At 67.6% G+C, this 13649-nt stretch overlaps 2 protein-coding genes across 4 annotated transcripts; one reads left to right on the top strand and one right to left on the bottom strand.

Annotated features, from left to right (window-relative positions):
• The first annotated feature begins 1376 nt into the window (after window positions 1-1376).
• Window positions 1377-2513, top strand: LOC135314164 (mesoderm posterior protein 1-like). The gene has a single exon (XM_064455812.1). It carries the CDS (start codon window positions 1377-1379, stop codon window positions 2511-2513), a length of 1137 nt encoding a protein of 378 aa, XP_064311882.1.
• A 947-nt stretch (window positions 2514-3460) lies between these two features.
• ANPEP (alanyl aminopeptidase, membrane) lies at window positions 3461-13254 on the bottom strand. Of its 3 annotated transcripts, XM_064455944.1 has the most exons (22): window positions 13119-13254; window positions 12802-12994; window positions 8755-9737; window positions 8349-8494; window positions 8126-8262; window positions 7916-8042; window positions 7647-7801; window positions 7459-7572; window positions 7177-7320; window positions 6999-7064; window positions 6809-6874; window positions 6428-6600; window positions 6262-6338; window positions 5962-6095; window positions 5794-5849; window positions 5528-5675; window positions 5272-5363; window positions 4982-5092; window positions 4723-4890; window positions 4508-4648; window positions 4235-4316; window positions 3461-3996 (listed from the first exon to the last, which is right to left on the bottom strand). In XM_064455944.1, the coding sequence occupies exons 3-22, from the start codon at window positions 9420-9422 to the stop codon at window positions 3841-3843; spliced, it is 2961 nt and encodes a 986-aa protein (XP_064312014.1). In that variant the 5' UTR covers window positions 9423-9737; window positions 12802-12994; window positions 13119-13254; the 3' UTR covers window positions 3461-3840. The 3 variants fall into 3 exon arrangements, with proteins under 3 accessions (XP_064312014.1, XP_064312016.1, XP_064312015.1); XM_064455946.1 differs by lacking the exons at window positions 12802-12994; window positions 13119-13254 and adding an exon at window positions 12131-12276; XM_064455945.1 differs by lacking the exons at window positions 12802-12994; window positions 13119-13254 and adding an exon at window positions 11663-11779.
• Window positions 13255-13649: the final 395 nt, after the last annotated feature.

Here is a 13649-nt window from a genome sequence, read left to right as displayed (position 1 = left end):
TGCTGGCCATGGGGTCAGAGCCCCCCCAGGGGGAGAGCCCACAGCCCCTCACTCCTCAGGGCAGATGGAGTCCCCCCACGCCACTCCTGGCCACATTGATGGAAGGTGGGCACAGGGCCGTGGGGTGGATGTGGCAAGGGCACAGGGAGAGTTGCAGGGCCTCCTGATGGTGCTGCCAGCCAAAGCTGGCCGAAGCCCCCCAGATTGTCATGGCCCGGCTCAGGCCCATGCCCCCAGGAGCAGACAGCCCTCCCACTGAGGGGATCCCACTGGGCACTGCTGGGGGACCTCTCCAGGACACCTTGCTGCCCACCTCAGACCCGCCATCCCTGCTCCCACCTCTGACCCACCTCCCGGGGGTCAGATGTCTCCATGGCTCCCAGCCCTGGCTGTGCACTCTTGTACCTCCGGCCAGGACAGGGACAGCTGGCAGGGATGGTGCCCGGAGGCTGTGCCCAGCCCAGGGGAGACAGGGCAAACAGCCCTCTGCAGCCAGGAGCACTGCCCACCCCTGCTCCTGCTGTGTCCCCCAGCCCAGGCACGCAGGCAGGGTCCCCTGTCCTGGAGCCTCCTGAAGGGCTTAGCACCCCAGCACGGTGCTGCCTTCGGGACCCCAGCCCTGGCTCTGGGGTTTGCATCAGCTGGACAAGCAGCACAGGGAGCCTCAGCTCCATGCAGGGCTGCACAGCCAGGTGAGTCCCCACAAACACACAGGCTGTGCCTCAAACTTCTCTAGAGCATGTCCGGAGCTCAGAGAGCCAGGGCTGCATCCCACGGGGTCCGGGAGACCGAAGCAGCACGGCCAGGTGAAGGGACATCACCCAGGAATGGAGCACACTGGTCCCACCACCAGTGCACTGGCCTGGCTGCTACATCCTGCATCCCCCTGCCCCTCAAGGCGGTTGGTTGGAGCTGGGAGCACACCCAGGACCCCCGGCCCTCGGGCTGGGAGCGGTGCAGAGGGCAGGGAGGTGTGGGAACACTGTTGGGTGTCAGGGGTGGCTGCTCAGGGTCCCAGCACTGGAAGGTCAAGTCCCTGCTGCCCCCCGCAGCGCAGCCAGCCTGGCAGAGCTGCCGTGCGGGGTGGTGCGGGCTCTGGCAGGGCTGGTCGGCGCGTTAGCATCTCTCACGGCCGTGTGAATTGGTCCCTGCACACTTCCCAGCACCGGGCAGCACCAATTAAGGGCCAGAGGAGTCAGAACTGACACCTCTGCAAATGGGCCCAGCATTCCCAGGCTCCCAGCCGGCCCCAGCCCGGCTTTGTAGGTTTTGACACCTCCAGGCGGTCACAAAGGTGTCACCTCGCACCCCAGCCTCGCATAAAGCCGGGGCTGCCCTGGCACCCCCAGATGTGGGCAGCAGAGCGGACCCCAGCCATGGCCAGACCCACAGCCCCACTCCTGCCCCGGGGCTTCCAGCCCCTGGCGGGCCATGACCTGCTCCAGGACCGGGCTGGGGCCCTCGCCAAGGCCACCTCCCCGACGACTTCTGCGAATCCCCCCGGCACATCCCCGTGTCCCCCACGGGGCCGGCGACCAGGGGCCGGGTGGCGGCAGGGCAGTGGGGGCGAGCCGGGGCGGTGCGGGGGGCCGGGGGGCCCGCGGCAGAGCGCCAGCGAGCGGGAGAAGCTGCGGATGCGGCGGCTGGCGCAGGCACTGCTGCGGCTACGGCACTACCTGCCGCCCGCGCTGGCCCCCGCGGGCCAGAGCCTCACCAAGATCGAGACCCTGCGCCTCGCCATCCGCTACATCGCCCACCTCTCAGCCCTGCTGGGGCTCAGCGAGGAGGCGCTGGCCCGGCGGCGAGGGGCGTCCCCCCGGCACTGCCCCCTCTGCCCCCAGGGCCTGGGGTGCTGCCAGAGCCCGGACCCCTGCCTGCACCCACCAGCCCCAGCCCAGCAGGATGCCTCACCCCCTGGCACTGTTGGCTGGGGGTCACCTCCCATGGTGGGGACCCCCCTGGAGCTGCATGGGGTTCCTGGCGTGGGGACGGGGGCCTGGGGGTCGCCCCCCTACATCCATGCAACAGGGCATCCCCCGGAGCTGCACAGGACCCCTGACACCATCTCAGGGTCCTGGTCATCACCACCGTGCAGCCTCGGGATGGTGACCCCACTGGAGCCACCCCAGAGGTGTGCCACAGCCACAGGCACTGGGATGCCTTCCTCCAGCTTCTTGGAGCCTACAGTCCCCCCACAGCCTCCTGGGGCAGGAGTGACGGACACGGGACACCCTGGGACCCCCACGCATGGCTCCCAGCTGCGCCAGGTAGGCAAAGCCCCCCCCCCCAGCCCAGCCCCTGCTCTTGCACCCACCATCCTGAAGGGCAGCGGGGCTGGGGAAGAGCCCAAGGACAGGCGAGAAGGGGACAGGGGGTGGATGGTCCTAGGCGGCGTGTGGGTAGAGCTGGACCAGCAAAGCCACCTGCACGCCATGGCTGGGGTGTCCGCATGGGCTGGGGGGCACAGGGTGCGGGGTGTGGGGCATGGTACCACTCCACGGCTGCTCACCTGACATGGCTCTTTCTGCACAGCTTGGTATCCCACCAGACCCAGCCCAGCTTGTCTCCTCGGCCCCCCGTGCAGCCCCTGTCCTGCCCAGCTGTGCCCCAGCATGGCACTGGGGGTGGTGGAGCTGATCGCACCCCCCAGCTGGAGGGGCAGCGTGGGGGACAGCGGTGTGGCCATACCACAGAGCTGCGTGGGACAGACACCAGGAAAGGGCTCCTCATTAAAGCTGCCGTGCACCTCTGCACCCTGACTCGTTACTGCAGGACCCCGCTCACTGTGCCCCCGGCCTGGGGCACCCCAGGGGCAGGCACCCCCACAGCCAGGAGCTGCCTCTGGGCCGGGGGCTCAGTGCCCCCTCCCAGCGCAGCCCACAGAGATGTACCCGGCGCTGGGGTGATGGAGGGACCCACCACCCGGGGGCTTCCCCAACCCCGCTGACCACTGGCAGGGCACCTCCCACTCACCCATCCCTGTGCTCAAACCATCCAGCTCCATCCCTTCAGGGACCTGGGGAGCCCACGGGGGACAGTCCGCGAGAGGCCGGCTGCCACAGCTGCCTCCCGCCCAGACCCCGCAGCGCCCGCCCCGGAGGGGTCTGTGCGGAGGCATCGCGGCCCCGGAGGGAGTGGGCACGCCAGCCCCCTGCACAGGGTGCGGGCCCAGCAGGAGAGCTCGCACGCAGCCGTCAGACGGAGGGGCTGGGGGGCTGGCGTCGGCAAAGCCCCCAGAGCCACTTAGCACCAGGCTCCTAACCGCCCAGGGGTGCTCTGCATCCCTGGCCCCCACCCCCTGCCCACCGCGGGGTCGCAGGCACTTCCTGCCCGGGCCCCGGCGCAGCCCCCCAGGCCGGCCCCGCGCCCCGTGCCCCCCAGCCGCCAGGGCCACCAGTGAAAGCTGATGTGCAACCCAATGCGCGTGTTTTTTATTTACACCTCGCAGGCCTTGCATGAGCCTGCAGAGCCCAGTGCCGCCCCAGGCCGCCAAGGGCAGCGGGGCCCCCCCACCAGCCCAAAGCCCCCCGTCCCCGCTCTGCTGCTCATCATACGGGTGCCAGGCCCTGTCCGCAGGCAGCGGACCCTGCCCCTCATGAGTAGCGAAGGACCCCGCTGGTCCAGCCTGGGGCGGGACACGGGGGCCGCTGGGAGGGAGCGCTTGGGGCTGGGGGCTGGAGAGGATGGAGTGAGCAGAGCTGGGGAGTGGGTGAGGGTCCGGCCCGGCCACAGGGCGGTTAGGCTCTGGGAGCTTCGGGCTCGGTCCCCGCAGCCCATCCCGCGCCAGCTGGCCGTGCGGCCGGGCCAGGAGCAGGGTGCGCAGCGTCCGGGGCTGCGCGGTTAGCTGGAGGTCTCGCGCTGGAACCAGTCCAGCACCGCCTGCTTGTTCTCCTTCACCCATTCGATGTTGGCTTTGGTCCTCTCCAGTGCCTGCTCCAGCGCCCGTGTCCCCGACCCGAAGCCAATGTCCTGGTTGTCTGCCTTGAACTGCTCCAGCTGCCAGGGAGAAGCGGGGCTGGAGCCGGGGTTGGGTACCCCGACAGCACCCTGACAGCCCCCAGTGGCACCCCAGCATCCTGGGATAGGGACCGAAGCTGCCCAGACCCCTGGGCACACGAGGGGCTGGCAAAGGGCGGGTGCAAGGCGCCAGCAGTGCAGAGCCATGCCCCTGCTCCTGCGGGGGCTGGGGTCCTTGGTGCCTGGTCCCACGGACCTTGCCAGGGTCCAGCCTCACCTGATGCAGTTCAAACTCCGTGGAAAACCGCTGCGTCACTGCTAAAATCAGCCGGGAGAAGGAGAAAGAGCCGCCCCCATACCTGGGAAGGCAGAGGGACAGCTGAGCTGGGGGTCCCAGGCAGAGCAGCACGGGGGACCAAGGCTGCCCCGACCCCACACAGCCAGGGAAAGGGATGGTGCCACCCCCCGGCAAGGGGCACAGGCAGACAGGGGATGCTGCCTGTCCCAGCCAGCTCCCACAGCCCCCCGTGGACCCCTGCGTGGTGCTCACTGGGTGAAGAGCATCCTCCAGTTGCCGCGGATGAAGTCCCAGGCCAAGGGCTGCCCCACCACGTTGCTGGCGATGCTGTTGATGGTGGCAGTGGCATCCTGCTTCCGGATCTTGCTGGGGTCGAGGGTGTACTGCAGATACCTGTGGGGGGATGCTGCTGGGTGAGGGGCCGGCAGGGGCAGAGCCACGGTGCCCGCCCGGGACCCCACACCCACCGGTTGAGGATCCAGGGATGGGGGCTGCAGGAGAGGGCTGTGCGGAGCCTGTCAGCCTCGGACACGACAGTGGCCTCTTTGAACCTCTGCCAGATGAATTCCCAGGCATTCTGCCCACCCGTGGCCACAATGCTGCAGTAGATGGAGGAGCGCAGGTTCGGGGGGATCCTGTGGGAGAGAAGATCCATCTCAGCTGGGAGCCCTTTGTCGTGCCCAGCCCGGCCACCTGCCATGGCACCAGGGCACCCTGGGGACTCACGGGTTCTCTGTGGCATTTTTCTGCCACTGGACGAAGTAGTTGGTGGCCAGGTCCTGGCACTCAGTGATGCCGTAAGAGCAGGCTGTGCTGATGGCATTGATCTCGTTGTACCTGGGGAGAGAGGGGCCGCGTGGGGCTGGGGACCAGCATGCAGCAGCCGGGCACCGACAGGCTGCTGCCGGGCTGCAAGTGGGGCCATGCCTTCTCCCCAGCACGCGCTGGCTTGACTGTCCCAGTGCAGTCAGGGAGACCCCAGGGGTCCGGCCCAGCCCTGGAGCCACAGCACTCACTGGTCCATCAGGCCACTCGGGATGCTGGTCCAGTTATCGGTGCTGACCTTGTAGTAGTTGAAGAGGGGCATCACCTGTTTCTGTATGTATTTCTGGGGGGCAGGAGGATAGTCAGTGCCCGGCAGCACCGGCATGAGCCCCCCACCCAGATCTGGGTGCAGACCCAGCCCCTCGCCCCCATTCCCCCGGCACCAGGCTCTGCCAAGTGGTGGGACCCACTGCGGGGCCGGGGCTGAGCGGCGGTGGCACTGCTCACCGACATCACCCCGAAGACCTCGCTGCGGTCAAACATCAGCTGGAAGTAATGGAGGTTGTTGAGTGCTGCCTCCCAGGGCATGTATGCTGTCTCATTGCTCAGGAACTTCGTGGTCCTCAAGGCCAAGGTCACGTCGATGTGCTTGGCCCTGCGAGGGGTGAGGGCAGCGTCAGCTCCCCGACCCGCAGCTGCAGCCCACTCCCAGGGCGCTCACCCTGCCATTCCCCCTCGCCGTGGCAGACCCCTGGGGCAGCCGCACCGCTCACCTGGCCAGGTTAAAGGCATCGTCGATGATCTGGGCACGGTTGATCATGGGGATGGCCTGGGAGAGGGCAGAGTCAGCGTCTCAGGGCAGCCCTGAGTGGGGTGCGTGGGGTGCATGAGGTGGGCGCCCACCCACAGCCTATGCCCCGGTCCCAGCTGACCCCTTGTACCTTGTGGTTTACGGAGAGCTGCTGAAGGAGCTGGTCCCAGTTCTCCTGATTGTAGTTGACACGGAAGTACCCGGTGACGTTGAGGTTCAGCAGGAGCCAGCTGGACTTGTTCACCTTGAACTGGTCGTAGATTTCTGGCAGGGGAAGAGGAGGGTCTGCTGGAGCCACCCCCCTGCCCACAACGGGGGCCAGGCTCAGGCACCCCCCACCAGTGCCCTCCTGGGGGACCCCGACCTCCACCAGGGCAGGGGAGGTGGCAGCAAGACCCCCCACTCCCAGCCTGGGTAGGGCGCGCCATACCTGAGCTTTTGGTCAGCCAGTACCTGTCCCCAGTAGCTTCCTGCGTCATCCAGGTGATGGGGACGATCCAGGTGTAGCTGTGTGGGGACAGGCAGGCAGTGGGACCATGCCTCGCCCCTCCGGCCCCCTGGCCCCCACGCCGCCAACAGCACCCCACCCCACTCACTTGAAGACGGAGGGTCTCTCCACGGCAGAGGCGTTGCCCAGCAGGAAGTGCTCCTGGCTGACGCTGCCGGTGAGGGTGTTGACAGTCACCACGGGGAAGCCCATCTGCAGCGTCCAGTGGTCCATAATGTCACTGATGTTGCTGGGCAGCAAGATATTGTTGTTCGTGACAGCCTGCAGGGAGGACAGCGCCGTGGGTCACCGGTGCCAGGGCATCTGGGTGGGGTGCGGGGCTCGGGCGGTGCTGCACCTCTCACCCAGCCCACAGCAGCTGTGTGGCCAGGACCCCCTTCCACCAGCAGCCCCCCAGACTGGACCGGGACAGGGGCAGGGAAGGGGCTGGGTCAGGGGGAGCAGCCAGGAGCAGCCAGCCCCCTCCTACCTCTTGCAAATGAATCCAGAGGTCCAAGGCGACAGTGTTGCTGTAGGCAAAGGTGTGGAGGTACGACTGCAGGAGAGCACCAGGAAAGTCAGGTGGGCATGGGAAGGTCCGGGGTGCAGGACACCCACAGAGCACCCAGGGAGGCCCCTGCCATGGGGCTCAGTGCCCCCCAGCACTGGCAGAGCCTCACCTGCAGTCCCTCCTTGAACACGTCCTCGGTGAGGAAGTCGGAGAGCATCCGCAGCACCGATGCTCCCTGTGGATACGGTGGGTGAGAGACCTCGGGTGCACAGGGCACCCTGCAGCCCACCCCACCGCCCCAGGACCCCCGTGCCCAGTCCCCGTGCACCCGGGACTCACAGACCCACCTTGCTGTAGGCAATGTTGTCGAAGACCTCGCTGATCTGGGCTGGGGTGTTGATCTCGTCCTCCCGGAAGGAAAGCGGGTGGGAGGTGGCCAGGGCATCCGTTGCCATCACCACGTACATCTCGTTCAGCACCATCAGGTCTTTCTGCAGGAGTGAGTGCCAGCACCCACCTCAGCCCTGCTTGCGCCCTCCTGGCAGCAGGGGCAGCCCCCGGGGGTGCGGGGGTGGAGGGGGTGCCTGCACTCCCTGCCTGCACCCCCTGCCCGCTGGCCCAGCACTCACAATGTTCCAGGAGCGCTCCACTGCATCGGCACCCAGGTACTCCACATAAGAGGCGAAGCCCTCGTTCAACCACAGGTCGTTCCACCACCGCAGCGTCACCAGGTTCCCGAACCACTGCAGAGGGGGCACAGTGCCCCGTCAGCTGGGCCCAGCCAGCCGGCGGGGCGGGCGGGGGGCCCGGTGGGTACCTGGTGGGCCAATTCGTGGGCTATGACGGTCACCACCCGCTCCTTGTTGCCGATGGAGGAGCTGGCATTGTCAAAGAGCAGCGAGTTCTCCCGGTAAGTCACCAGACCCCAGTTCTCCATCGCACCCGCGTTGAAGTCAGGGAGGCCAACCTGGTCTGGGGGATGGAGGGGTCCTGTTGGCACACCACTGCCAGGGTGCCAGACTACCCGCCCACCCCCCATGCAGCTGGTGGCTCCTCCCGGGGACCCGGCCACCCCACGGCACCCACCAGACTTGGGCAGCGGGTACGATGTGTTGTAGTGCCCCTCAAAGAATTTGAGGATGCGGCCAGTCACTTGGAGCGCGTAGTTGCCCTGGCCCTCGGCGATGGCCTTGGGGCGGCCCCAGATGCGGATCTGCAGGGGAGAGACGTAGGGCTCAGCCACTGCCCGGGCTCAGACCCGTGGGTGGGCAGGGGATGCCCCCATCTCCAGCCTACCAGCACATCTCCCGAGTCGTTTTGCACGTGGTCGAACTGGCTGACGATGAAGGCCAGCAGGTAGGTGGACATTTTGGGGGTGGCGTGGAACTCGGTGACATTCCAGCTCGTCCCATTGAAATCGTGCTGCCAGGTGCCTGTGGGGAATGGAAGGAGGGGGGGTCACCCTGCAGCCCTGCCGGGCCCCCAGACCCCCTGCCAGGGCTTCCCCCACCCCACTCACTCTTGACAGGCATGTTGGAAAGGGCCTTGTGGTCAGACGGGTGGATCAGCGTCACTGTGAATTTGGCTTTCATGGCTGGCTCGTCAAAGCAGGGGAAGGCTTTCCGTGCATCAGCTGCCTGCATCTGCGTGGTGGCCACCACCTTCCTGCAAGCAACGCCCGTCAGCCCGGGCCGGGGGCCTCTGCAGCAGCCGCACGCCCCAGGTCCCTCCACTCACCCCATGCCCTGCCCGCCCCCCAGGCGCCTCCTTGCTGAGGGGATGTGCAGACACCGGAGGACGCAGAGGCTCCCCCACACCCGTCCTGCTGTCCCAGTGGGAGAGGAGCCCCAAAGCCGGCCCATGACCTCCGCTGTCCCCAGGCCAGCCCCACACCACCCCCTCTTGGCCCTTTGCCCTCCACCTACTTTTCACCAAACTCATCCACGTATTCGCTGCGGTAGAAGCCAGCCAGATCGTCAGCCAGCTCCCCCGTGAAGATGGTGAAGAGCCGGTAGCGCTGGCCCTGCTGCAGCATACCGTTCAGCTGCACCACCAGGTACTGGGTGGAGGGCACCAGCCAGGTCTTGGAGATGGATGGTGCGCTGGAGCCGCTCACCGCCTGCAGAGAGGCGTGGAAGCTCCCCTGCATGGTGTATTCCAGCTTGTTGCTGTGGATGAGGATGAGATCGGTGGCTTCCAGGCAGACAAAGACCACAGTGCTGTTGCCCTTGAAGATGTACGTGTTGTTGACGACCGTCTTCAGGAAGGGCTGCAGGGTCACCTCGTAGGACTCTGGCATCAGCGTTGTCGGCAGCCTCCACCGGTCCCAGGGCTTGTTCGGGGCAGCAGTGGTGCTGGGCATGGTGGTGGTGGTGGTGGTGGAGCCGGTGGTCGTGGTGGGGGTGGTGGTCGTGGTGGCGGTCATGGTGGGGGCAGCGGTCGTGGTGGTAGTGGCAGTGGTGCCAGTATCCATCACCTTGTTCTTCTCCTGGTCATACACCACTGAGAGTGCGATGATGGTGGCCACAGCCCCCAGGCCCAGCACGATGCCCACGATGCCCACGGTCTTGCTGATGAAGAAGCCGGCCGCCATGGTGGGGCTGCGGGAGCGGTGCTCGTGGAGCTGCCCAGCTGGCACGGCTTTTAGCCTCTCGCTCCCACAAGGTTTATCAGTCCAAGTTAATGGGTGAAATATTAAACGACCATGAGGCTCAGGGCGGTGACAGCCCCGAGGATGATCCTTTCACCTGCCTGTCTCTCAGGCTTGCTGGAGCACTAACACCCAGCACCGCTGCAGCGGGGGTTCAAACTGGCAACTCAGGATCGCACCGTCAGGGGTGGGCAGCGTGGAAGTGGCAGGGGCTGCAGGCCAGGCCTTCTGGGGTATCTCCTGAGCTCCTGCCTGGCACTGCAAGAGGGGCAGAGTGGGTGGTCACAGCCTGCAGCCATGTCCCCACCTTGCCAAGAATACCTGAGTCCAGCCTCTGGCTCAGTGTCGCCCTGCCTGCCCTTGAGTGATGGGGCCTGCGCCGCCACCGGGGGGTCCCAGCCGCCCGTCTGCCTGCAAGGGAGCTGCTGCTGGGGCTGAAGGCATGGCGGGTGGGGGCCGGCACCTGCACCCTGGCAAGGGCACACCTCACCGGGCTGCCCACACACCAGGGGAAAAGCAGGAGGGTGCACGCTGCTGCCCTGGGGAGGCCACAGCGGCATGGCACAGCTGGGGAGGAACCCACTCTGCCCGCAGCCCTCCCAAAGCCCAGGGTTTCATCGCCTGTCTCGCACCATGAGGTCAAACTCCAGGCCCTGCGGACCCAGCCCAAGCACCCCGAGCTGGACCTGCCAGCTGCGGGGTACCCAGCAGCCTGCGCACACCACGGGCAGGGGGTCTCAACCCCCCGACACGCAGCTCAGAGACAGCGGGTCCTGTGGGCACGGCCTCGGCTGCGCCCTATGGCGCAGGTCCCAGGCAAACATGCCAGGGCTCAGGGAGCACATGCTTCTTCATGGGGGCTCTGCCCTGGCAGGGGAGAGCAGCCTGAGCCCCCCAGGCCATGCAGGTTGGCCCCGAGAGCTCTGCCAGAGGCCTCCCCAGGGCTGGGGTGGCAGATCGGGCACAGCAGAAAGCCGCGGAGCGAAGTCCCCATGCAGGGCAGGGTGCGGAGGGGAGGCACTGCATCTTGCCCTGGGAATAGAAACTCCTTTTCCGGAGAACTGATCTCCCCGGGGGGGGGTGACATGGGCAGGTCCTGCCGGGAGCCGCAGCTGCAGGGCAAGGGGCACACCTGGCAGGAGGCTGAGCGGTGCCCTCAGGGAGCCATGCCCTGTCCTCGACAGCACCCAGCTGCACCCGCTGGTGTCACCACGCCTGGCAGAGCAGCCCCAGGATGCTGCGGCGTCCCCGGGCATTCCCTGCACCGCGGAGCTTGGCCGTAGCCACGGCCTGGCCGGCCACCGCTGCGTGCGGGGCTGCAGCACAGGCACGCGCTGCCCCAGTCCCTGCCCTCGCTTCGGCCAAAGGCACACAGGGTTTGGGGAATCATGGCTGGGACAGCTCCCCCGGCACTAGGGGCCGCAGCTAGCCATGAGGGTACTGGGCACCCCACACACCCCCCGTACACCCCCCCATCCTGCACAGACGGGCATGCCGCACCCCTGCCCGGCGCTGGCTCTCCCCACACAGACCCTGTTGGACACGGCATGCAGGCACTCACCCCGGCTCGCCCCTGCGCTGGCCCCCTCACACACTTTCCCCCATTAACACCAGCCAGCCCCCACGCCCCTCCCTGAGCCCCCTCCCCAGGCTGCCTGCACCACCCCACGCCACACGGTCCCTATCTCCCCCAGCCCCAGCACACGCAGGCTTCTGCTCCCCCCACTGCAAAGCCCCTTCCTCCATGGAGCCCTTGCAGACGGCGCACACACATGTCCCACGTCCCACACGCAGGCACCCGGGGCACAGATTTTGGGCGTCACCCATATGGACTTCCTTGAGGCTCTGGCCCCGCACACCCCATAACCTCACATGCGCACACACCCCAGAGCCCTCCATAACCTCATGCACCCCCAGAGACCCCCCCAATGCCTCCCCCCAATCACATACGGGCTCTATAATCCCCACACACATGAAGTCTGCAGCCCCAAACATGCAAGCCCACAGCCCCACCGCCTGCCCCACACCCTACACCCCTGTGCCAGGCCCTGCATGCACCCACACAGCCCCTTTCCCCACTCGGCCCAAGCCAACGATCCCCCAGGGTGGGGACCCACAGGAGCCCCTGGCCCGGGGTCTGCCTCCCCACGCAGGTCTGGGCAGCGGCATCGCCCCCCACTCACCCTCCTCCGCTCAGCCGCGGGGAGCGAGAGGCAGCGGGGGTCCCGCCTGCCCCAGCCCCATCGAGGCACCCAGGACTGCGCCCTGCCTGCGCCCGGCTCTCGGGGGTCTCAGCTCTGCTAGCTCAGGCGCCAGCGGGAGGAAAGTTTCCTCCTAAAGCTCCAAGGGAAGTAACCTGAACCTCCTCGCCCCCTTAACCCCATGGCTGCTGGCTGGCCCGGGGCTGGGGGGCGGCCAGGGCAGCGGGGGGCATGGGGTACAGGCTCCTGCACACCCGGCCCAGGGACAGGGCGAGGGGGTCTTTGCTGGGTAAAGCCACCCCCGGCTCCGGACAGAGCAGGAGCCCCTTGGCTGCAGCCCCCCTCCCCACAGCACCCGGAGCACCCAGGCACACCAGGAATGGTGTGCCTGGTTGGGGGGGTGCCCCTCACTCAGCCCCCCCAGCCCAGCACCCTGTGCCCCAGCCCCACCTGGCACTCCCTGCACCAGCAGCCGTGGGTTCAGAGATGTCCCTGTTCCCATGGGCAACCCGTGGGCTGCGGTTGGGGCACAGACAGGTTTGGCAGGGTGCTGTGCCCAGAGGCAGCCTGCCCCCGGGGCCTCCCGGCTCGGGGAGTGACCCAGCGCAGCCTGGGCACCGGGCCGGGACTCAGGCTCACCCACTGCTTGGCAGGGTGAGGCTAAACTCTTGCTACTGCGTGGCAGGTACCTGCGGAGGGGCTGAGCCGGGGCCAGGCTCCACCGCCTGCTCCCCTCCACCTCACTGCTGGGGAGGGGGGCCTGGAGCTGGGGGACACGCTCCGGCAAGCAAACCCCGGCTGAGCTCAGCAAAATCCAGCGCCCATCGGCGCCAAAGCGCAGCCTGGCTGGGGACGGGCAACGGGGCCACCGGGACCCAGCCGCACCTCCCATCTCCAGACCACGCCGGCAGCTCGGGCAGGAGAGCACTGAGCCCCCGGGCAGCCCCGGCCCTTCGCTCCCTGCGCATGCTTCGACCCCCCAGACCGGCTGGGGGTGCGGGAGGGGTCTGGTGACCCGGCCACGGGCCCTTAGGGCACACAGGGTCATTGCCAGCGCTGGGCGCCTCACAGCCCAGCACAGGGCAGGAATGCTGCTGCCTGCAGCAGGAGCCAGGTCTCACCTTCAGCGCAGCCTTCTCCGTCTGCTCTGCCAGGTCACTCGGGGCTCCTGTCCCAGGGCAGGACCCCGGGGTCCCTGGGCAGCCAGCAGGCCAGCCCCGAGGAGCCAGGGCTTGCCGGGCTGCCTCTGCCCTGGCCAGGCTGGCGCTGCTTCCGCACAACCCCGTGGCTGCCGGGGTCAGGGCTGCAGCTCTCCTGGGTGGGGAAATGGGGGTCCAAGGGTTTGGCCTGGCTCATCCTGGGATGAACCACCCCACCGTCTCTGCCCTCTTCCGCAAGGGCAAGGGGAAAGGGAACAGCCAGCAGCAGAGGGACTCACCCTGCCCCAGCGTGGTCCTCGGTCCTCAGCCTCCTGCAGACCGCCGGGGCCAAGGCTCCGGCAGCATGTGGGGAGGGGCAGTGAGGCCAAATCTGCTACCGGAGGTGTCTGTGCACAAACATCTCCTCGCTGCAGAGGAACTGCACATGGCTGGACACATCCTGCACCGGGGACTGACGTACCACAGCGCGTGGCTGGACGCACGCATGTCCCATTACAGCTGGGGCCACCTGCCCCAGCCCGACCCACCCAGGCACCCCCATGTTCCTGGAGCAGAGCGGGACGCAGGCTCCCCACCAAGGTCCTCGCCGTGGGGCAAGCTGGAGTTTTCCCCTCCAACCGTCCCAGCGCCTGCTGGACAGCATGTCGCAGCCCCAGGACACAGGCCGGAGCCCTGCTCACCTGCTCCCTCCACCGCGCTGCTCCGGCGGCCGACAGACAGGAATCACGGAATGGTAAGGAGGGACGCTGGCAGAGAAGAGGGAGAAGCAGGTCGCCCAGCTCCTTGACCTCCGCTAGCCGCTGGCGGTG

This window comes from Phalacrocorax carbo, chromosome 7 (genome assembly GCF_963921805.1).
Source record: "Phalacrocorax carbo chromosome 7, bPhaCar2.1, whole genome shotgun sequence".
Lineage (NCBI taxonomy): Eukaryota > Metazoa > Chordata > Aves > Suliformes > Phalacrocoracidae > Phalacrocorax > Phalacrocorax carbo.
Note: the sequence above shows the minus strand (reverse complement) of the source record. Positions and strands in the feature narration are given on the sequence as shown.

Bases quoted from the DNA above. Each gene is read 5' to 3' on its own strand.
- LOC135314164 (XM_064455812.1), top strand. From the start codon at position 1,377: ATGGCCAGACCCACAGCCCCACTCCTGCCCCGGGGCTTCCAGCCCCTG.
- ANPEP (XM_064455944.1), bottom strand. From the start codon at position 9,422: ATGGCGGCCGGCTTCTTCATCAGCAAGACCGTGGGCATCGTGGGCATC. The intron at 6,096-6,261 runs GTATGGCGCGCC...TTCCCCTGCCAG, and splicing joins CTGGCTGACCAAAAGCTCAG to AAATCTACGACCAGTTCAAG. The intron at 4,649-4,722 runs GTGGGTGTGGGG...ATCCCCCCACAG, and splicing joins CATCCCTGGATCCTCAACCG to GTATCTGCAGTACACCCTCG.